The sequence below is a fragment of the Nasonia vitripennis genome, chromosome 1 (assembly GCF_009193385.2).
Source record: "Nasonia vitripennis strain AsymCx chromosome 1, Nvit_psr_1.1, whole genome shotgun sequence".
Taxonomy (NCBI): domain Eukaryota; kingdom Metazoa; phylum Arthropoda; class Insecta; order Hymenoptera; family Pteromalidae; genus Nasonia; species Nasonia vitripennis.
In genome coordinates, this window is record NC_045757.1 from 15,617,325 (window position 1) to 15,639,564 (window position 22,240).

Genomic DNA, 22,240 nt, shown 5'->3' on the forward strand with positions numbered 1-22,240 from the left:
TATTGTTTGAAAGCGAGATTATAATCCCGACGGAATGATATAGAATTTTTAACAATCTTCCAAAAAAAAGGGAAAAACAGAAAAGTTGATAAATCAACCTTGCTAACAAATTGTGGTTTAAAATCAGCAATCGTGCGCGCTTTTCTTTAAAAAAAAACGAGATAAAAGCCGAATACATGCAGCAAATACAAAATACACAAGGGCTTTATATCTAAAGTCCGTGTGTACATGTAAACTCATAAAAGCATAATGGAGTACAAAGGAAAGCTGAAAGCATTTCGCGTACACAAAGAGTCTAAATTGGGCGTGCTTTATTTTCGCCAAAGCGAATTCGAACAATGCAGTAACACGCGTTGTACGCAAATTGCTTCGATTCCCCGAATTTTCTGGTAAAATTTACATAAAAAGCTTGATAACTTTCAAGAATGCACAATACTCGTCACGAGTTGAATATGGAATTCAAACGAAAGATAGCGCAAGGTGATCGAGCAATTTTGGAGTACACGTCATCAAGCCTAATCATCTCGCACCCTACAATCTCAAGCAAACAAGCCATCTCACAAGCCGCAATCCCATCACCCTCGGTGCAGTGCACTCGCTCGGCGAGCAACAGCGTATGCGAAAGCTCTCTCGCGCGCGCACTCAAAAGAAAGCGAAAGGGGGCCTCCAGAATTTCTCTCCTCGGCACATTCACACTTTGCAGTCTACATAGAAGCCACCCGCACAATAAGGGCTGCGCGATAGTACAGTGGCAGCGTGTGTACGTATACGTGCACCCCCTCCGTTGTTACACGGGGTCGTTAACCGTCGGCATCACTGCGCCGTCGCCGGCTTCCTCCCCTATAGGCCGATATTCCGGCGCCTGCGTGCCAGTCAGTCGGCGACGAGAGCAGCTCGCCGTCGACCGGACTCTAGGATGTAGTCTCTCTCGCGCGCTTGCTTTCAGTGTACATTATATTATTCTCTTCTCTCGTTATCGTTGCTTAGTCCCATTGTTAGTCCTTAGTTTCTTCACTGTGCGATGGCTACAGGATGAACGGCTCGCAGCAGCAGGAGGCGGAGGAGCCCGCCGGTAGTGCCTCGCAGAGTGCCGCCCAACAGCAGCAGCAACCCGGGAGCAGCGGGAATTCGAGAAACAGCGGCGGCATCGAGCTCAGCGACGATGAGGAATGGAGCAGCCTCGTCGAGCGTGTAATGTTCTGATTTTTTATTTACTCGACGCTTTCTTCGTTTGCAGGCAAAGTCCGAAGTGGGAATGATAAACCAGACGCTTTATTATTACAACGTGCAGTGGCTGCGAAGACGAATGCATGAATGAACGAGTCGAGAAGTTTACTTGGCAGCGAGCCGACCTGTCGAACTCGCTGATTTTCGTATCACATGCTTGCGGATCAATATTTTTTCTCCCTTTCTCGGATGCTGAGGAGATTTGATTGGGCGTACCGAGCTTTTCTAATCCTCTTGGGAAGCTTTGTGCGAACGAAGTTTACCTCTGCGTAGCGAAAGTCGCGTAAATTTTTGTTGTAAACAGATTCGCATGTGCGGCCTGCAAGATGAAAATACTTTTTAGGTTTTACGACGGATTTTACGACAACCCTTAAACTTTATCGTTTCTATAATTAAGATATACCGACCAAGTATATGCGTATAGAAGCGTTTGAATTTTTTTGTTATCGTTTGGTGATTTTATTTTTTCCAGATGATTCTGCATGATTTTTAGTTCAAACGAAATGTATAAGGAGAGACCTTATAATTCCAAGGTACAGATGTTTTATTTTTGTTTTATTTTGTTACGATTTCGTTGAAATTTTTTTCAACGCACCCTTTTCTTTTCCTACACCTATATAAGCACATAATATGTTGATTTCCCGTGTCCACCCCACCATAAAAATGAGCAAACATACTCCACAGTTTAAATACGCTTATGGCGCACGACGCGTGTGTGCTTGCTGCACTGTATTAAATTTCTTGTCCCTTTGATAATGACGCGCGAGATGAAGACACGGATTGATTACACGACCAACCACCGCAGCGCATTCCCATATGTTTTTTTCCTTGGGATCGATGGAGAAACGCATTTATCTCATTTTTTCACACGCGTGGTAGCTTTATTTATGTAATGCGAGCTAAGTATGTGGGTTTTGCGTTCGTTTTAATTTTAGCTGATCGTCGTAATTGGCACTCTTGCATAATCTAACAGCAAGAGCTGCAAAGTAAAAAATTACTTTGTGCGGAAGATCTAATTTAATCTGATTGGTTTAGAACAGAAATAGTGTGAATTACTAATGCACAACGCTTGAAACATTGCCTTTCACATGTTTGTAATGTCTATTTTGAGCAGCACAAGTAAAGGAAAAAAGCAAAAGTCTTCGCTTTTAATCGATGGATCTCGTAAAATAATCCACGCAAAATTCATAATATTTTCGGATGCAGAGAATACTTTGAATGACGAAATAATCGGCGCTTTTTGCAGGCCGTTCTCGAGAGGACGAAATCGGATCGGTCCACGCGCGCCGACGGAGACCGACGTCGTCGCACCATAATCGTCGAGAAGAAGAACGGCACGTACGGCTTCACGTTACAGGTAGAGTATATCCTTTCCCGCGATCACCGCCCACGCGGTTCCATTACGTGCTCATGTTATGTTGCGCATTTTAGCGCTTTTTTGCTTGCTTTAATTTACACGATGCTGCATACTTCAGAACAGATACATACAATTATTTGCTTATTTGACAGTGACCGTTTTGAAAGTCACATACGAATGGCATGTTCGAACTGGCATCTTAGAAATAACAAGCTAAAAATGATGAAAAAACTGCCTTTTTTATAATTATCAATAATTATACTGCAGAGCTACGGTATCCACTACAAAAGAGAGCAAGAGATAGAGATGGTGACTTACGTAGACTACGTGGAGTACGACGGACCGGCTTTCAAAGCTGGCATGCGCGAGGGCGATGTCATCCTCTCGATCAACGGTCAGGAAATGGACAGGGCCGATCACAAGACCCTCGTCAACTTCATCAAGAACTGCGACGCCAGGATGCGCATGGTCGTCTCCTTCGAGGATTGTGTGAGAAAAGTTGGTGACGCCTGTAAATCATTGAAATCCGATAAATAGCACGAAGAAAAGCTTTACAAAAACAAACATTTTTTCAGGTGGAGCTGCATATGCGTTACATCGAACTCCAGCGGGCTTTGCAGTCGCGACTGAGCGAGCTTGAACGATTGTGTGAACGGGAGCGTTCTATTCTCATGGGCCGATGGAAAACTCACTCGCTGCCAGCCAGGAAGAGAACTCCGAGCAGTCAGGCTGTCTCCGGCGAACCTAGCCTCGAGCCCACGTCCTCCTCGACGCTGAACTCCTCGGCTACGCAATCCTGCTGCAGACCGGCCTCTTCCACTGAGCACCTGCTGCTTTATAGCGTGGTTGGTACAATTGTTAACCAATAATCATGTATCGATTGGCGCATTAAATAAAAATACTCGCTCACAAATTTTTCTTCACGCAGTACGCAGACGGTAGATCTTTTCTAATTCCGCGCAGCGCAGCCTGCCTCGTGGCCATAGGTCCGCCTCGTTCGCGAAGTGACCATCATCACTTCCTGTCGAACGTCTCCGTCGAATCGGCGGCCACTGCCACCTCGACGGCTTCTTCATCCCGTCACAGTTACCACCAAGCCAACGGTGTTAGCAACACCAACACCCCTTCCAAGAGCAAGGACCGGTCGACTCACAGCAGCAAGACGAACCTGCAAGCACAAGTACGCAATTAATTATAAATCCTTTATGAAAAGCCCGATAAAAACGATGTATCTTATTTTCTTGTATCAGGAGCAACGACAGCCAGAACGCCAAAGTACATCGGAAAACCAAAACCTGCACCCATCCGCTCGTAATCTGTGCGTTGCCTGTATCTCTAGCGCGAGTCGTCGCAACCGCAACGATCAAGCTCCACAAGGCGACGGTGGAAGCCTAGACGCCTACGATTTGGCTAGCCCGTGCTGTGATCCGAATTGCGTACCCAGTCGTAGACGCAGAGAAAAACAACGAAGCGCCAAACACGAGCAGGGATCCCAGACGCACCAACATCAAGTATGGGTAGGCGGATTTGTGCTTTTTGGCTATTATTGTTTTTGATTGATTCTGCTGTAGTCTGTAGTTTTATGGATTTGAAGGTTTTGCCTCGTGGATATTCGAGTAAGCGTTCGTTAGAACGTTTTTGTAGATTTATTTGCGAAGAAAATAAAAATAATTACGTAATTTTCCTCCTTGAATCAATAAGGAAACTTCCTCATTTGTCTTATAATACTCATTCAGAATCTTAATCTCAGACGAAACGTTTGGGTATTACAAAGGTTTTCCCAAACAGACGCAAAACCTCGCAACTGTAATTATAACATTTTTATTTAATTGCTAATGACTCATGGCTCATCAAAAATCACTCATTAATCCGACATCACCACTCGTGACCAGCACCACCATTTACAGCAACAGCAGCAACAGCAGCAACAGCAGCAACAACAACAACAACAACAACAATCCCAGCAGCAAGCAGTCCAAACCCAAACTGCATCACGAGAGCAACGCGACGCTCAAGCTCAGACACAACCCCGCGAACATCACTCGAGTAAGCACAATTGCTCCAGAGCGTCGGGCCACAGTTTGCACTCGATAACGAGCAGCGAGATGTCAACCGGAGCCGCTGACAGCGTCGTCTCCTGCTCGACGAGTCTCAGTACGGATACTCTCTATTGGGACCCTAATGTGCAGCACAGGCCGCCACCCTGTCTGCAGTACGCTAAGCCTAAATCGTGGGATAATTTGACGACCAAAGCTTTTGGGGGGTATGGATTCGGATATGGTTATCTCGATACTGCCAAGTCTACCCACAGTGCCGAACGACCCGCAAAATCTGGTAAGAGACATTACAAAATTCGAATATACTTTTCTATTTTTTAGCAGTCTTTCTAAAGAAAAGGTTTGCATAAACGAAGAGAGTTTTACTTTCAGACTAGCTTATAGAAATTGAGTTTAAAAACAGTTTCGACGCGTCGAATGTATAAATCAATACTCTCAATCAGGATTAAAAGCTCGCCGCTTTTATTGCATCCATTTTTACAGAAACAAGAGATTAGAAACTTCAAACTAAAAGCAAGATTTACTTCATTCAATTTGGATCTAATAAGTCTTAAATAATCTTTGAGTAATAAAAAGCTGTCTTTCATTGAAATAAATTAGACTTTAAGAAATAATCGATAAAGACATGAGATCTCATAGATGAAAAATTCTCCCCAGGTTCATCATCCTTGCACCACGGCCGCGCGAAAACCCCGACAAACAGCAGCAGCAGTTGTTCGCAATCCCGACGCACTTCCGGCACTCAGGTCTACTCCTCGAACAGCGGCAGCGGTCGCCACCACTTTCAGCCAACGAAGTCAACCGAGAGCCTTCTCATAGCGACGACGCCTTACCCGACGGAGCTCGATGCGACCCTCAGCTGCGAATGCCTCGATGGACCAAATCCGCGCTTTATCGCCGTACAGCTCGAGAAGCACAAACGCCAAAACGACACATCCTCGTCGTACGCCACGAGAGCCGAGGCTCAGCAGCAGCAGGTCAGACACCGGAGATCCAGTCACTCGGACGCCAAGCAACGATCGTCGATCAACGCCTCAGAAATCACGAGACTCTGAAACAAGAAGTGATCACAAGATGACAATGATGCAGTTTTCTATGTACACGCGTATATATTGAATTATATTATATATATAACGGACAAATAAAGCGCTTTACAAAGTGGTTTGTTTAATCAAGTTACGTGCATTTTTTTTTCTTTCGGGAAGCGGTGCGGAGAGTGATGCAACGGGGATTAGTGAGAGTTGGGTAATTTTAGATGCGGAAAATTTTCCACTATCGGAGAGATTGCATGTGTCATTAATATTCTAAATTTAAATATTTTAAATATCTCTCTAAAGGAGCTTCGCGATTTATCCGCTGTGAATTGCGGCAGCACTTGCTGTGGTGGTGCAGCAAAGGAGCGTGAATCATTACACTTATTTTCGTTTTTTGACTAAATATAGTATATGCAAAAAATAGAAGCACGTGGAGAGTGAGATGTAGCAATTTAAGACATTGATTTGATAAAATGATATGGAAATTGTCTGTTATATGGAAAGCTATTGTACTCTTTTTTGAATAAATTTTATACAGTTGAAGAAATTAGTTCTGGTGTAATCGAATAGACTATCATATGACCAAGCTAGAACAATTTGTCATTACAAATAAAATAATACATTATTGATTTGAAATTGAAGATACTGACGTTATCGACTAAGCCCTGGAAGGTAAAATTCTGACACATGTTTCATTCATAAAATGACAGTTGGATGGCAACACTGGTTTGCTCTGCAGCTCAGTCTCATCGGTGTGTTTATTTTACCTCAGATTCAGAAAGCAACCGAGTGTATTTTAAGGTTATAACTTATAAACTGTTCAAAATTATAATGAACTCAAAAAAGAAGCAAAATATTAACTTCATTAAACCAGCAGAGCCAGCATTTATAACAAGGTTGAAACAGCAAGCTGGCTATGTAGAAGGACCTAGTGTCGACACAAAGGTGAATTTAACTATTAAACAGACAAATAATACAGTTTTACAATTTTGTGACAGTAAAATTAATTAAACTTGCACTCTATGTAGAGAGAAGAACAACCACAAATTGATGACGATGATGATTATGAAGATCGTGATGATGAGAAACCTGTTGTAGTAGTCATGAAGGAGGGAGATTTGACAGAAGAAGATGCTGATTTGTATGCTAAAGTCAAAAAAGAATGTGCGTAAAATTGCTAAAACTTTACTTTACACTTGATTAATAGTGGAAATATTAAAATTCTTTTCATTTTAGTCGATAAAATTGACAAGGCAGACTTATCCCAAAGAGTAATATTTAAAAGGAAAAAGGAAGCAAAAGATGAAAGTTCCTCAGAAACATCAAATCCAAAAGAGGTCAAAAAGAAGAAGAAAGAAAAAGCTAAGCCAACAAAAAGTGTATTATCGTTTAATGAAGATGAAGAGGAAGAATAGTAAATTTTAGAGAATAACTTTATTTTGATAAAAATAGATTTAAGAAAATAAATATTTTGTACAAAATGACATTTTCATAATTTATTCAGCCAATTGGTAATTTAAAACCAATACATCTTTTTTAATAGAAAGTGAAATCATTAATATTCATTTATAACTTTAACAGTGGTTTTTCATGCATTATAGAAGAAAAAGTATTGAAAAAGTATGGTAGTTTTACTTGCTTCATTAGCTCCTCGTTTTCTATTTTTAGAATAAAATCCTCAAAAAACCAAGTCTTATGCAGATGATGCACTCTTCAAAACACCGAAAGAGCAGATCTTCATAATTCTCTTTGATCAATCATCTGTAAAATGAGACATGCAGAACATTAAAATCGTTAAAAAAGTTGTTCAATATAAAAACATTAAGCTATCATCCATATTGGTAATCTCTCCCGCATACCTGAGTATATTCTAATGAAAGACCTCGAGCCGTAAGTGCATTACCGCGAACTTTATCAGTCCACCTCGGCCACAACCGCTGTGCAGAGAATCTACTATTCAAAAACCCAAAGAAAACCGTCCAAGTCCGTATCATGCAGCTGAGCTGCCAAAAAGCTCGTGGAATCCAAAACCGTCATCTCGCCGCTTGTAGACGAAGCTTCACCTCTCGCTCGTTCCCCGAAAAAACTGGCTCCCGAGTCCCGCATCAACAGAGACGCAGTCACGTGACCGAGCCGCCCGGCGCCATCTTGCTTGCACAGTTCCCCGCAGTCTCGCTCTCGAGACGCGCAGCACCGCAAGCACCAGCAGCATCGCCGCGACGTATAGAGCCAGGAGGAGTCAGCAGCCCAACCCAGCGCGTCCAATCCTCGAGCTCTTCACCGTCGGCCTTGCCGTTCTTTGCGACAGCCTCGATCTCGTAGCTATATCTGCGCATTCGAGCATAACAACATAGTCAACAGTTTACGAGTGCGCGCGTGTGCAGACAGCCGCCGATTCAAATATTGCGCCCCGCGAGCCGCGAGTGTGCATATATACATATATAATTTCCATTGAAAAATCCACTGCAGCTATCTCTTTTATAGCGCGAACCTGAGCGCGAATAACGTGCGAGCGGAGAAGCGTGTATGTACACAACAGAGGCTCCGAGCTGTTTGTAGGTTACGCGCGGCGACCGCCAAGGAATCATCGTCAGCAGAAAATCTTTGCGTGGTGTGTGTGCAGCAGGCTGCAGGGTTCAGTCATTCAGTGTAGTCCAGCTTGACTGTGTGTGTATATGTGTGCACAGAGTTGCGCTCGCGCGCGCACGTAAATTACGTGTACCAGCGAATCTGCGGTCCGCAGCGTGCGCGCGCGCACACACACACACATAGGCACAGCCGCAGTCTCGATCGTCCATCAGTGTGTAAGTAGCAGCAGTAGAAGGCAGCGGTGTGGCGTTCCTTCCGGAGGACGAAGACGAAGACGACGACGGCGGGACCGTCCTCCACAGCGCTACGTCCAGGACGCACTGCTAGCATTGTCATCACCGGCCAGCTGTTCGGTGAGTTCGATTTTGTGTACACGATAAGGAGTGCAGGGTATCGCGACATCAAAGCGTCTCGTGGCCGATCGTCCGCCTCCACCGCTTGCAGCTGCGTCCTCTCCTCGGACAGGATTCCCTTCACGGCTGTTTGTTAGGCTAATCGCGAGCATCGACTCGATTCGCTGGCATCGCGAGATCGGAGTCCCGTTTTCGCCGTCGAAATCGGTGCAAGAGCAGAGGTGCTACCCGGGGAAGTCTCTCCCAGGGACACCTACGTCGACGGCAACTGCGTCAGGGCCGTAGAGCGGGGGTCGCGCGCTCGCGGCGCCCCGTGCACGCGCCGTCGCTCTCTCTCTCTCTCTCTCTCTCTCTCCACCATTTTCTGGGCCCCCCGTGCGCGCGCGCGCCTTTGTTCAAGTATATACGTATACATCACTGGCTCTGCGAACGCCGACTCCTGGAGGATGGTGACGCCTTGATTCTCTCTCTCTCTCTCTCTCTCTCTCTCTCTCTCTCTCTCTCCATCTTCTACTTATTATACGCTGCTTCTCCCATGCCGCGCTCTGAATTAAAGTCGGGCAGCGTCGCGTACGACGCCGGCGGTGTGCTCCTGTGTAGCAGAAGCGCACGTGTGCCGTGTTTTCGCGCGCTTCCATTCGAAGCTGTATAGGTACTGCTGTGCGGCCGTGTCTTGCATTAGGCGCAAGATGCATACACTTGTATACCACGAGAGATTATCGTATGGTCGGCGAGGCTGAGAGGTTAGCGTGGAGCTGCGCGTGGGCGGCGGGATTTTAGGCTCTTTGTTGGTAAATAGACTGCCGATCGACGGGAGGAGCTGATGCTTTTTATATTGATTATCAAGCTTTTGAGCAGAGCGGGAAATTCGAATCGACAGCTTTTAAAGATTTCTGAATCCTCCCGAAAGTCGAGGGTTTTTTTTCTACGAAGACTCGATTAATAGGTCACTCAATATTTCGAAGAATTAGAGAGAGAGAGAGAGAGAGAGAGAGAGAGAGAGAGAGAGAGAGAGAGAGAGAGAGAGAGCGAGGCAGGCGTTGTTTACACTGTAAAAAGCGCATCAGCTGTTTGTCGCCAATTGCGAAATTTCGGATCTTTGAATGGAAGCATGAAAATGTCGTGGATTCGAGCGAGAACCGAAATGGACAGGAAGAGCCATGTACAATCCACACACACGCATACACACGCACACAGAGACACAAACCGGAAACCGCTCTCTCGCACGCACACTTGGATCACGAGGTACAAAAAGTAAAATGGCCGACCAGACGTCACGTCGATGCAATAAAAATTTATTAATAAAAGTCGGCCTGTTTGTACGTATCGACCATCGCGATTTCGAATCTTTTCGCTCGCGATAAGACGCTTACACCTTGCGTTTCGCGCATAGGTAGAGCGGCTTTGTCGTTTACCGATTGCGATGAACTTGGACGCTTGGTGTTATGTGTTGAAAAACACAGATTAGGTACACACCGTATGGTTCTACATAACGGGACGTCTAGTTGTAACAGCAGCTATAGCTACACATGCGTAAGCTTTCCGAAAGCTCCTCATGCAGAGGATGCGTTTTATCGTGTACAGCTAAATATAAGTAAACATGAGCCTTCTTGGTATTAGGTATTTAGAATGCAAGGCAAACGTCAGTCCATAAAGAGAAATCGCATCGTGGGAAAGTATACGTAAATCAGGAGCGGATCCTGCGCGCGTTTCTTTTACTCTCCGCAATAATAACCCTAGGCTTGGAAAAAGAGCCGAGAGAGCCCAGGAGACGGAGTTCTCGGAGATCGCGAAGAAAGCGGAAAATGGAGCACGAGCACTTGGGGCGCTTCACACGGCCCTGGAGCACAGTAGCCGAGCGCCTCTCTCTCTCTCTCTCTCTCTCTCTCTCTCTCTCTCTCTCTCTCTCTCTCTCTCTCTCTCTCTCTCTCTCTCTCTCTCTCTCTCTCTCTCTGATCCTCTTTTTCGTAAACGTTTCCCCGTCGGACGCTCGGCGCGCCTTGGTGTGCGCAACGAGTGTTTGTGTGCGCGTGTGTGCGTACGGGAGTTGGGCTGCCCTCTGCCGTACGATTTTCATCGACGACGGGGCCTTCCTCTTGGCACAGTTACCGCGCGCACTCACACACTGACACGAGAGTACGGCAGTGTGGGTAAGCGACTCTGTATACGTACATCCCTATCTCGATCGTTATAGGCTCGTCTATGGTAGCGCTGTAGACGAGTGCATCAGGCAAGGATTATCCGCGAGCGCGACAATAATATACGCGGCGACGACGCGCTTTTCAAATGTGCCGCCTTGACACACCGGCGGGAAATTTAAAAGCCGCGTGTCGCCGGTATTTTGCACGCTATTCTCTTATGCATGCTCAGATACGCGGATGCCCGCTCGCTCGCTCGCGCGCGGTGCTGGCGGCGAACGATCGTATAGGCGGCTATTAGGTATTATCGATCTCTTGCTCTCCCTCGGGCGGGATTCGCCGGCGCGTGACTGCACAGTATACGGAGTTCCTCGCGGTTGCGCCGATGCACTTTTCTTGAAGAGAGATGATTGTGTAGATTTCTAAGTATACTACGATGGGCTCTGGGTTTTCGGGAAATCGGAGCAGCGGCGAGAGCCGCTTCGCTCTTATCTCTGTGATGTAAACACAGCGCGCTGTGCAAGAACTCGTATAATGGTTTTTTAATAGCTGAATCGACCTACACGTCTTCGTCTAGATCTCTCGTGACACGCGGGACTGTGTCAGTTGGAATCTTATGGAAAACGAATGCATCTGGTCTCTGCGCTAACGTTTTAGAATGAAAATCTCCGTTTTGGAGCTTTCGGAAAGCTGCGACGCGACGACTCCTCGCGGCGTTGAAATCAATTCCCGGAATGATGGCACTTTATAAATCGCGAGCGCATCTGCATCAGGACGTGTGAATAATCTGAGCGCAGCATCTTATATATATACACTCTCTGTCTCTCCCCCTCGCGTTGGTTTTTTCATCGTCGAGAGGTGCCGCGAAAAAGAGAACGCTTCAACAATCACCGAATTTCTCCCCACATTTCTACGCAATAAAATGTTGTACAGGCATCCCACCACTGGTGTGTACGTGTGTGTGCGCGCGCGCGCGCTCCGACTACCAACACGATCTCGCCGAGCACAAGCTGCGTTCGTTAGAAAGATGAGAGAGTAAAAAGCATCTATATGATGCCTTATAGTGTTAGTGCGCGCGGGTGTACGGGAGAGAGCGAGCGTATGTGTAAGAGAGAGAGAGAGAGAGAGAGAGAGAGAGAGAGAGAGAGAGAGAGAGAGAGGCAGTGAACGAATGTTCGTTCGGTTCCACGCATATACACACACACACACACACATACACGTGCTGTATATATATAATTATATACAGTATGAACTTTTGGTAACCACGTATACGAGTGTGCGGCGGGGAGTGAGAGAATCAGGGGCAGGAGAGACCAAGAGAGAGAGAGAGAGGCGAAGGGGTGGGGGGAGAGCAAGCAAGCAAGCAAGAGAGAGAGAGAGAGTATCGGTGTTTGCGTGTGTTGGTGCGCGGTAAAGGAGCCACGGCACAGACTGTCGGCCAGCAGTGGCGTGTGCTCGCTTTGTACGTGTGAACGTGTCTGCTGCTGCAACCAGAGCTGCCGCCACCGCCGCCGCCGCTACTGCTCTCCGAAACGAGGGAGCGTCGAAGCGCCAGGGGACGAGGACGCGACCTGCACAGGTGACAACTCCCTCCCGACTCCGATCCTCTCCTCCGCGCTTTGTTACTTTTCGTTGCTAGCTGCACGTTGTGTACACTCGATGCGGCGAACTCGCGCGTAAATCCACGCCGCTCTGTGCTAGCTCGTGCGCTATCCTTGGTGCAGTATGCCAGCAGTGTCGCGCTCTCCTCCGAGAGCCGAGATCGCCCGGTGACAGTGATCCACGAGGACGACGCTCGTCTCTGGGCTTAGGCATTGAGTACACCGAGGTCTGCATCCACCCGTCGCTCGGAACGGCCGCACGCGCGCGCGCGAAAGAGAGAGACCGATGGTCGGCTGGTTGGTTATGGTGCCCCCGTCGACGGGACCCTCCGCCTGCTAGTGCGGAATTTGCGGAGCGCCATTTTGAAAAATTCTAGCCTGGTCCGCACCGAGTCTCTCTCGTTCGTCCGCATCGCATCCATGCGTGTGTGTGTGTGTGTGTGTGTGCGTGTGCGCGCACCAGTCTGCCTGTGTGCGTGAGTGTCTGTCTGGCGTTAACCCCCTTCTGCCCCGATGATGCACCTCCGCTGCTGCTGCTGGGTGTACAAGCGCTGAGCGGCCTCTCCCGGAGTTAGAACACTCTTCTCTCTGCCGATGTGCAGTCCGTGCTTGGTTAGGTACGTGCGACTGTGTGTTGAAGTTGTAGGTCGCGCTTGCCATTGTGTGCTGCTGCAGCGCTGCGTGCTCTAGAGCGCGGGGTTGACGACGCCGTCTGGGTTGTGTGTACCGTTATATAGCTATTGATAGAGCCTTGATGTTGCACTCGTTGCATTCTATATTGGGACATCGTCAGACTCACGTGTTGTTTTCTTTTTCAGATCGGCTAGGAATCGCTGATCCTCATGGAAGCCAGCGCGGAAGAACTACTGGTCAAGGACCCCTCGCAGGATGATGCCAGTAAGTTTGGAAAAGGTACTTATACAGCCATGCTGGTGTATGTAAGGTTATCGCTGACACGACGCGCGCGCGCGTGTATGTACCTACTCCAAATTGTGATTTTAACGCTTTGAAGCAATGGAGAGAGACGTGGTTATTCACAGAGAGTGTGGTATTTTTGCTGTGCCACTTATAGTGACAGGATTTTTCCGGTTCACTGAAGTGTCAAAAGTTTTTTTCCATAGCTATTGAATTTGCTCCAATGTGCATCTGGATTGAATTTAATTTTAAGTCCAGTGTCATGCGAACAAATTCTTTTTTTCAAATTTAAATCTCTCAATGTTCTTATTTCAGTTGAGAACAGGTTTTTTAATTTGGTTTCACGAAAAAACAGTATTTTGTCTCTTACTTAGCTACTGCATTGCAATAATTCCTCAGTCCGTAATTTCTATGTGTATAAATAAACTGCGTACACACATTTCATAATTGTATCGATGAGTCAAATTATTGTTATGCCATGACTTAAGTACACTGGAACCGGTTGTGTCATTTTTGTACGCAAATACATTTTGCTCCTCATCATCCAAGATCATTTGCCATTCAAGAATAGAAACAAACTAGTTACTTTGTAATCTGCAAAAGTTGAATGCCTTAAATTAATGCATGATTTCTCATTTCAGATTCTTTAATTGCAAATGGAATGAACGGTGGCTATGATATGGAAAGCGACTACGATATCTCTTCTACCGGCAGGCAGCAGGAAGATATGGACAAATGTGAAAGTAGTGTCAATGCTCTAGAAGTTGAAGGAGAAGAGGACGAGGAGGAAGAAGAGGACGAGGAGGAGGAGGACGACGATCATGGTATGGAAGTCGACCTGGGCGACGTGGAAGCGAGTAACGAGGCCGGATCTGAATCTCTGGCCGAGATAGCGAACAGCTATTCGGCTTCTGCTGTAGCGCGTGACGCCACCAGTGTCGACAAAAATGTTGAGAGTAGTGCAGTGTCTAGTAAAAGCGAGACTCAGTGCAACAAGGACGAGTCGATGGACGTTGATGCGCGCAGCAATGCCTCAGATGTCGAGTGCCTCGGAGAAGAGGACGAGGAAGACGAAGGTACGACGGCGGGAGCAGCCGCAGGTTCGGAGCAAAAGGCCGCTGCTTCTGGCAAGCCTGATAGCAGCCTAGACAACTCCGACGTTAAGATCTGCGAGGAAAACGGCAGTCTCGGTAGTCCCGATATCGAGGAAATCACCGACGGCGGTAAGAGCAATGGACACGACAGCAGCTCGGACTCTCTTAAAGACACCCCTAAAAAGAAAAATAAAAAAGCAGTTCAACCCAGTGTTAGCATAACGCCCCGTAGAAGTTCTCGAAACATCAATCGAAAGAGCTACTTGGAGCGAGAAATGGGTTATCTGGGTAATAAAGTGATTTCTGCTTATTTTACGTTAATTAACCTTTTACTTTGAATGTCACTAACGAGATTGCTCTTTTCTGGAGCATCCGTTTGCTGTCTTATACCTGAATGTTTTTTTTATATTTAGAAATTCGCTTTATTTATTTTTGGTTGCTTTATTGATTCTTGTTTCTTTTTTTGTTCTCTTAAGAGTAACCTGTATAGTACCCCTTCCTGCTAAAACATCCATGTGGCGCTAAATTGTAAAACGGTCATGTATTGCAGTAATGTTTTTGAATTCGTTTATTTATCTCGTTGATTAGAAGCAGAAATTCAAAAGTGTTACAATCCTGACATCACGAACTATCACGCTTTATAACTTTCTTGAATGGTGTTATTTATGAGATAAGAGATTATGCTTTGGTTGATCTACTTTTTCTTTTATTTCGAAAATTAAAAAACAATTCTAATGTTAACTTTTGATCAGAAGAAGACGGTCCGTTGACTATCGACAACAGCTCCGACATCGAGGAGATCAAGCCAGAGGATCCTCTGGCCGAAGTCGATAGCAAAGATAAGGAGAACTCCAAGCATAAGTCGCCCATCAAGAACATAACGACGACCAATAACAAAACGACGATCGTCGTCAACGACACGAAGCGCCTTGTTGAAATTGCAGCTGGTAGCAAGAACATCAAGGGTGGCAAGAAGGAGCCGACGCTTGTCATTATAGACACTAATTCTATTCTCTCAGGCAAGGGCGGTGTTCCGGTGACGAGTTCCAAGTCCTCGTCACACCACTCATCCTCACACTTGCACCATGGCTCAAGCTCCAGCTCGTTTTCAATGATGCCGATTGGCATGGGTCCTCAGCAGATGTACGCAAACACTCGGACGACGATAACGCCTGTACCCATGAAGGGTACTACGCTCAATAGTAACAAATCTACCACGATCACGCCCGTGATCAACCCGATGCATCACCAACAACAGCTACAGCAGCAGCAGCAGCAGCAGCAGCAACAGCAGATGCAACAGCAGCAAATTCTGCCAACGCTTACAGACGACATGTTCGTAGTAGAGGCACCGTCCTTCATTGTACCTTATGTATACGAAAAGCCACCGCTAAAACCACTTAAGGACTTCGTTAGCAAATTAGGTAACATAAAGATCTAATTTATTAGTTATACAGACATTTAAGCATACAATTCATAATAGTAACTTTATCGATATTTATTCACAGACAAAAGCATTAAGGACTATGATAAAGAGGAGAAGTTGAGGAAACAGGCTGCGAAGGAGAAGAAAAAGGCCGAGGGAGGAGATAAGGCAGAAGATGACGAGGATGATAGTGACGATGATGACAAAAACGAATGTTTAGACTTGAGCGAAAAGCCGACACCCGAAGAGAAGAACGAGTTTGCCGTACACGAGGATAAAAATAAAATTCCTACATACTTCGACCTCCCGCTGGGAAAGTTTTTTATGTCGATCGGTATTGGGCTCGTGCAGGAATACGTACAAACTGATTTACTTCGCACCCAAAAGCGTAAACAGGGCAAGGGTAGCACATCCGCTGAGACTCAGATGGCCATTAATTCATTGATCAAGAACCTCGAGTTCAGCAAGGAAAACAACGAACCTTACCACTTGGAACTTAAAAAGTGCGAGTTCTGCAGTTTCAAAACCGAATCTGCCTTGGCAATGCAGCACCATCTTGAGACGCCGCATATGCGCAACTACGTATACAAATGCAACTTCTGCCCAATCGAAGTACGCAGTCCTCACGATATTTTATTCCACATGGAAGCTGAGCACAACACGCGAGGTCGACTGGAGCGTGGCCCGGCGTTCCACCAATGTCCTAATTGCCCGTTCGAGGATAACCAAAAGGGCAAGCTTACGCGACACATACTCGCCTGCACAAAGAAATTCCGGCCCGAGCGGAATCTCGAGCCATCGATGGATTGGGAACCGCCGGCCAAGATACCGCGGCTCAACCGGCCGAGGAATGCGATGCCCCAGCTGTCGGCAAGCCAGTTGGCCTCGGCCATGGGTGCGGCCAAGGGACAACAAACACTATTGCCGAAATTGTTGCCCGCGCCGATGCCTACCGGCAGAGGTAGAGGTAGGCCACCGATGCAACCAAGGTATACGGATATGAAGGCTATGGCAAGACCTGGTGGTTCGCCTGGCATTCGACAAGGTGAGCCTTTTTTCTTCGTTCTCATTTCAAAATAAATTTTTTCTAACGATAATAAGTCAGAGTACGTTTTAGAATGTATACTAAAATTCAATTAATTCCATTCTAGACGATAGGCTTTTAAACGCTAATGAGCTATTCTAGCACTTTAAAATAACAAGTTTATTATTATAACGAGATATAGTCAATTACGGCTTGTTAATCGATACTGATGTTAAAATAGCACATTGCGACTGGGCTGTTTTTTTAAATATAAATAACAGTTAAAGCATCTATTATAAAATCTCTGATCGATTTCTGTATGAATCATTCACATACTATCTTTTATTTAGACAATGTGTCAAGTATGATGTACCGGCCAACTTCTTCAGGACTAATGTTGCCCAATTCGTACCAGTTTGGAGCCGGTAACCAAATATTCCAGGTAAATATTGTTTCCATAATTCAATTGTTCATAGTATAGGCTTGCTTTGTCTGAAATCATAAAAATACAATACGTAAATTTCATAACCATTAGTACTTAAATTCTCAAACCGAAAATCTTTTTATCGAGATTTCATTCGATTTAGCATTTTACATCGCAATATTACGATGTACTCTTCGAATATATTGCGAAATATATAAGTATGCATATAGATATGTATTATATACATCGCCCCACCCGTCACTCCTTCTCTTCTGTTGTACGCTATACATGTATACTCTCACTATCGCTGATTTATTATGTTGAATTAGTCGGAAAAGGCGGAGAGAGGGAACGGGATGATAGACGAATCAGTTTTTATTTGCATAAAATGTATCTATATGTGTAAGAGAATCTCTAAAAATCCGTTTATACTGTGAGAGAATGATAATGGTATACAAATTAAAAAATAGTTTGTTCAAAAGATTTGCCGCTGTTTTTTTCGTATTAAGAAAATAGAATTCGATAGAATCCATTATGAAGCAAAGCTATTCAAACTCGTTAAGGAATTCAATTTTTTTAGAATGACTCATTACTTATCTAATTTAAACGTTATTTGGAATGTTAAACAATCCGAATCATTACTGCTATACTGAGTAAAAGATTAATTACTTCGTAATTTTTTTTATTCTAAAAATATTCAACTTGGCTGCTTCACGGGGATAACTAAAATTTTGCTCTCAAAATCAAATTACAGTAATTCATTCATATCAAACAAACTCTAAAATCAGTGAAAAATCTCACCATGGCAGATTTTCAAACGTGCTACGTACGCATTAAAAATTGCAATAACCGAACTTGCCGTTTGTTAAATTAAACAAACTATGTGTGGGTGGTGAACAGGTGGTGGGTGGCTCTGGGACTGTCATATCGGCCTTATCGGGGGTGAGTAGCAGTAGTGGCGGCAGTTCCGGACGACCCGCACCCATTGCCCTAGTACCCAACGTTAACGAGTCCCAGTCTAGGTTGCTCTCGTCACAGGTAAATAAATGTTGGCCTCGGGTGTCAGGGGGTTCTTGATTAAACATTCTAAGAACATTTGAATAAATACTCGGGGAAACGCGGGGTTGTACGGAACTTTCATTTATATATGTACACATTATTATAGACAAATATATATATATATATATATTTATTTATTTATTTATTTATTTATTTATCGCATGACTGATGACACGATGTGCTCTAAAAACATACCCCTTTGCTTCTACAGGAAACCGAACTCTCATTACTGAATTTTCGTTATTAATAATTTAAAATCATAAACATTTCTGCATATCTTCATTTCACTATGTTTTTATACGGTATAGCAAGCGAAACATAGAATTATTTTAGTTTGTGAAATTGTCGTAAAACCTAACATCGCTTTTTATGTTAACACCATGAAAATATGTAGGAATCTATCATAATATTTGTGTTCTAAAAAACCGTAAACGCGCAATAATCAAGGTGACCATCCTTTAGAGAGCTTTGGTCTCTTATTTAAAAATCTGACGAATAGTGTAGGCATCCTTTTAGATTATTATTAAACTTTGTCAGGTTTTTAAACTATATCGCGTGCGTTTGAAACCTAAAGTTATAAGGAAAAGTCTTGCTTTTAAAACCAGCAGGCTATATTTCTTTCATTATTATCTTTATATAGCAAAACTCTGTTCTTGGTGTAATACGCCGTTTTTATGATTATCCATTTGAGTTGAAAAGAACATATTTTATATATGTATTTTTTTCTCGCTTCATATTTCTTGTGTAGGTAGTTTTTCAAATTCTAAGTGTTACATAATTCTACTTAAGATTTATAGAGGACATTTGACAAAAACACTACACACATGTTTTACTTCTATATAGAGAATGGATTACAAGATTTTTCCTTCAAACATAATTTTTTATTTTACTTACAAAATAATTAATAGTAACACATTTCAGGGTACTAAACTTCACGGTGCATGCTCCCTCTCTATCTTTTATATTTTACAGAGTATTTTATAGTAATTGGATTTACATACATGTGCAGAACTTTTTACGGGGTATTTTTATGTCGTGAATATTTATTTAATATAAAAAATAACCTGAGTTAAAAAGAATTAATTATAACTAAGTAAAGCTTTGCATTATGCTGAGATGAGCTATGTTTTCATCAAGACATAAAATAATGTGGCGAATGTTTAAATTTTTTAGCTTGACTCTAACAATTTTTTAAAACATCTTAACATTCAGAAAGTCAAGGATAAAATACTGAGAAAACTAATTGATTCTAACCATTTTCATTTTTATTTTGCAGAATACATCAGTCACTAATGCTGTCAAGAATCCTACAGCTAAGCTATTAAGCCAACCAAGTATATCAATAACTCCCCTGCCTCGCACAGCACCACAAGCTTCTGCACCAGGTTCAAACAGTCAAGTCAAACCTGGAGGAAAGAGTACTTTTGTTATATGTGAAATATGTGATGGATACATAAAGGTATGTTTTCGTATTTGTAGAACTTTTTTTAATCAAATACCATTTACAAATTTATAATTTCTTTGAATTATGTGCAGGATCTGGAACAATTAAGAAACCATATGCAATGGATTCACAAAGTTAAGATACATCCAAAGATGATTTACAACAGACCACCACTGAATTGCCAGAAGTGTCAGTTCCGATTCTTCACAGATCAGGTAAATTTCGTTGCAGTATTAAACTCTTTCGTTTATTTTTTAATTTAAAATAGTATAAAATAACTTTAAAAATGTATTACTTTGTTAAACAGGGATTAGAAAGACATTTGCTCGGGTCTCATGGACTCGTAACGTCTAGTATGCAGGAAGCCGCAAACAAAGGCAAAGATGCAGGCCGTTGCCCAGCTTGTGGACGAGTACGTATACTATGCCTATCTTATACTTTAAACTCTGTGTCTTAAAGACTATATAATTTAACGCCGATTACTACGATTAAAATTATCTGTTTTTAGGTGTACCAGTGGAAGCTGCTGAACCATGTAGCTCGCGATCATGGTATGACCCTCAAACCCGCGCATTTGTCATACAAATGTACGGTCTGCACTGCCACGTTCGGGATGTACAAACAATTCGAGAACCATGTGTATTCGGCACACAGCGTCGTTGCTAAGCGCGTAATGGACAAGAAGAGCAGCGCGCCCTCTTCGCCGTCCTCGAGGTCCAACGATTCACTTCTTAAGCCTCTCAAGATCAACGACGAGATCACAATTATTCCACAGCCAGCAAAACCGACCAGTAGGTCCGGACCCCAAGGCAGAGCCAAATAGCAGTGATAAGTCCCTAGATAACGACAAAGATGACAAAGACGAGTGATTTTAATTAAAATTCTCTCTTTCTCAACTACTCATTACAAAGGTCTCACAAACACGTGTAAACTGTTGTGGTTATACATACCCCATAACGATCTCTGTGTAGCTCAAGGCAGCGATCAGCATGTGTACATGAGTAATTTGCAAATACTGCTTGAAATTAACGAAGTAGACATGAAGAAAGCAAGGATTGAAACTATATACAATGATATACATTATTTCGGAATATGCAGACACAATATCGCGAAGGTTTTAGAGAAGGAATATTGTTGTAGAAACGGATGCACTGGAAAAACATTTGGCAAGGAAGTACACTAGTTGAATGCGTAATATTCCATCGACGATTATACTGATATATTTATTTAAGGATTTTTTATTGTTGTTATCAAGACACATGAAAGAAAATAGACTGTGAAAAAAAAGACATTTAACAAAAGGGTGGCCTTCAGTACGATTCCTTGGTTGATTGATCGATCGAGCTGCATCGTATTTCCCCGATCTACACGCCTACGATGATAATCTTTCAACAAAAAAAAAAATGAAGAAGAGAAAAATAACAAAAAAAGAATTATAATAATAAAGATAAATCGTGCGCATAAAGTATATTGGCGTTTTGTCATACTCTGACTGTATCTCCCAAATACACAGGGAGCTTATTTAATGTAAATTCCTTTCATAAGAGCGATGTACTGTCGAGCGTCTTTCTATTTTCTGGTTGAAAACCGATGTGCGGTGTATGCGTGAGAGGCACTGTTAAAACTGCGTTTCATGTTGCGAAGTTCAGTGAATGAAAGAGAAAAAAGTAATGTCCATGTGTAACGGTACTTGCACCCCCAGAACGCTGTACACGAGCTCATATACCACATGTTCTTTGTAAGAGGAGTAATGTAGCGTTTTACAAAGATTTGGCTCAATGCTATCGTCTACAGATTTTCCGAAATTCCATATGTTTTTGTAATAAATGAAGAACTATGTATAATGACAAGGTAACGGACTAATATTAACTAGCAGAAATTGTGCATAATTTCGATTGATATTTTAATTAAAAGAGAAAAAAATACTTGAAACCCAATGGATATTTTTCCAATCCATCAAAAATACGTTTGGTTTGTGTGTACTGCCTATTGTTTCAAAAGAATTAGCTCACGTGAGAATATATTGCAGTTTAATGAAACGTCTTTTTCTTTTATACTATTTTGTATACCACTAGTCTCGATAAGTTAAAACGAGTGTTTAGCATTTTTTTTTTTTTTTTTTTTAATAAAAATATCAACTAATCGAAATGTGCTTTAGCTACTGATATTAGATGAATTCGTTATCTTGAGAAAAGGCTTTGCCAAGCTATAAGACGAGTTGCTGTATAATTAATGCCGTGACCATTTACGCAACGCGTAAATTATTTGTCATTTTATTTCAATAGGTCCAACGTGTATAATTTTTAATTGAATCGCGTCGTATTTTTCTAAATAATGATCATTATTAAACAAAAAAAAAAAACTGTCATCCCTGCGCAACACTTTTTATTTATAAATAGTCACACGATGGCTCGCGAGTATGAATTTAATTTATAATGATCATGAATACACAATTAAAAATACAGAAAACTGTAAAGTGTACAACCTATTATTATAAG

At 43.3% G+C, this 22,240-nt stretch overlaps 3 protein-coding genes and 1 long non-coding RNA gene across 34 annotated transcripts; 3 read left to right on the top strand and 1 right to left on the bottom strand.

The window, feature by feature from the left end:
* The first annotated feature begins 862 nt into the window (after positions 1–862).
* LOC100121416 (Krueppel-like factor luna) lies at positions 863–6,225 on the top strand. 6 transcript variants are annotated; one of them, XM_031927036.2, is made up of 8 exons: positions 863–1,191; positions 2,474–2,584; positions 2,852–3,082; positions 3,160–3,429; positions 3,513–3,764; positions 3,835–4,101; positions 4,477–4,918; positions 5,299–6,225. In XM_031927036.2, exons 1-8 carry the CDS (start codon positions 1,033–1,035, stop codon positions 5,694–5,696), a joined length of 2,130 nt encoding a protein of 709 aa, XP_031782896.1. In that variant the 5' UTR covers positions 863–1,032; the 3' UTR covers positions 5,697–6,225. The 6 variants fall into 6 exon arrangements, with proteins under 6 accessions (XP_031782896.1, XP_031782913.1, XP_031782929.1 ...); XM_031927053.2 differs by having other exon boundaries at positions 4,492–4,918; XM_031927069.2 differs by having other exon boundaries at positions 4,510–4,918.
* Positions 5,089–7,883, bottom strand: LOC103316871. Its single transcript, XR_512603.4, has 3 exons — positions 7,535–7,883; positions 7,311–7,436; positions 5,089–5,692 (listed from the first exon to the last, which is right to left on the bottom strand). It is a non-coding gene; the product is annotated as an uncharacterized LOC103316871 (long non-coding RNA).
* On the top strand, positions 6,366–7,174 carry LOC100121435 (uncharacterized protein KIAA1143 homolog). Its single transcript, XM_001604998.6, has 3 exons — positions 6,366–6,620; positions 6,704–6,839; positions 6,912–7,174. Exons 1-3 carry the CDS (start codon positions 6,390–6,392, stop codon positions 7,088–7,090), a joined length of 546 nt encoding a protein of 181 aa, XP_001605048.2. The 5' UTR covers positions 6,366–6,389; the 3' UTR covers positions 7,091–7,174.
* On the top strand, positions 7,839–21,781 carry LOC100121453 (MOG interacting and ectopic P-granules protein 1). 26 transcript variants are annotated; one of them, XM_008212717.4, is made up of 11 exons: positions 7,839–8,617; positions 13,175–13,253; positions 13,913–14,653; positions 15,118–15,789; positions 15,874–16,836; positions 17,166–17,257; positions 18,140–18,277; positions 19,575–19,757; positions 19,835–19,957; positions 20,050–20,154; positions 20,251–21,146. In XM_008212717.4, the coding sequence occupies exons 2-11, from the start codon at positions 13,199–13,201 to the stop codon at positions 20,563–20,565; spliced, it is 3,387 nt and encodes a 1,128-aa protein (XP_008210939.1). In that variant the 5' UTR covers positions 7,839–8,617; positions 13,175–13,198; the 3' UTR covers positions 20,566–21,146. The 26 variants fall into 26 exon arrangements, with proteins under 26 accessions (XP_008210939.1, XP_032457121.1, XP_032457123.1 ...); XM_032601230.1 differs by having other exon boundaries at positions 15,121–15,789; XM_032601248.1 differs by having other exon boundaries at positions 7,847–8,617; positions 13,913–14,494; positions 15,121–15,789.
* The last annotated feature ends 459 nt before the right edge of the window (positions 21,782–22,240 follow it).

Coding starts and splice junctions, on each gene's coding strand:
- LOC100121416 (XM_031927036.2), top strand. CDS start 1,033: ATGAACGGCTCGCAGCAGCAGGAGGCGGAGGAGCCCGCCGGTAGTGCC. Junction 2,585..2,851: donor CGTACGGCTTCACGTTACAG/GTAGAGTATATC, acceptor ATTATACTGCAG/AGCTACGGTATCCACTACAA. Junction 4,919..5,298: donor CGAACGACCCGCAAAATCTG/GTAAGAGACATT, acceptor AATTCTCCCCAG/GTTCATCATCCTTGCACCAC.
- LOC100121435 (XM_001604998.6), top strand. CDS start 6,390: ATGGCAACACTGGTTTGCTCTGCAGCTCAGTCTCATCGGTGTGTTTAT. Junction 6,621..6,703: donor GACCTAGTGTCGACACAAAG/GTGAATTTAACT, acceptor CACTCTATGTAG/AGAGAAGAACAACCACAAAT. Junction 6,840..6,911: donor TGCTAAAGTCAAAAAAGAAT/GTGCGTAAAATT, acceptor TTTTCATTTTAG/TCGATAAAATTGACAAGGCA.
- LOC100121453 (XM_008212710.4), top strand. CDS start 13,199: ATGGAAGCCAGCGCGGAAGAACTACTGGTCAAGGACCCCTCGCAGGAT. Junction 14,654..15,117: donor GCGAGAAATGGGTTATCTGG/GTAATAAAGTGA, acceptor ACTTTTGATCAG/AAGAAGACGGTCCGTTGACT. Junction 20,155..20,250: donor GTTGCCCAGCTTGTGGACGA/GTACGTATACTA, acceptor ATCTGTTTTTAG/GTGTACCAGTGGAAGCTGCT.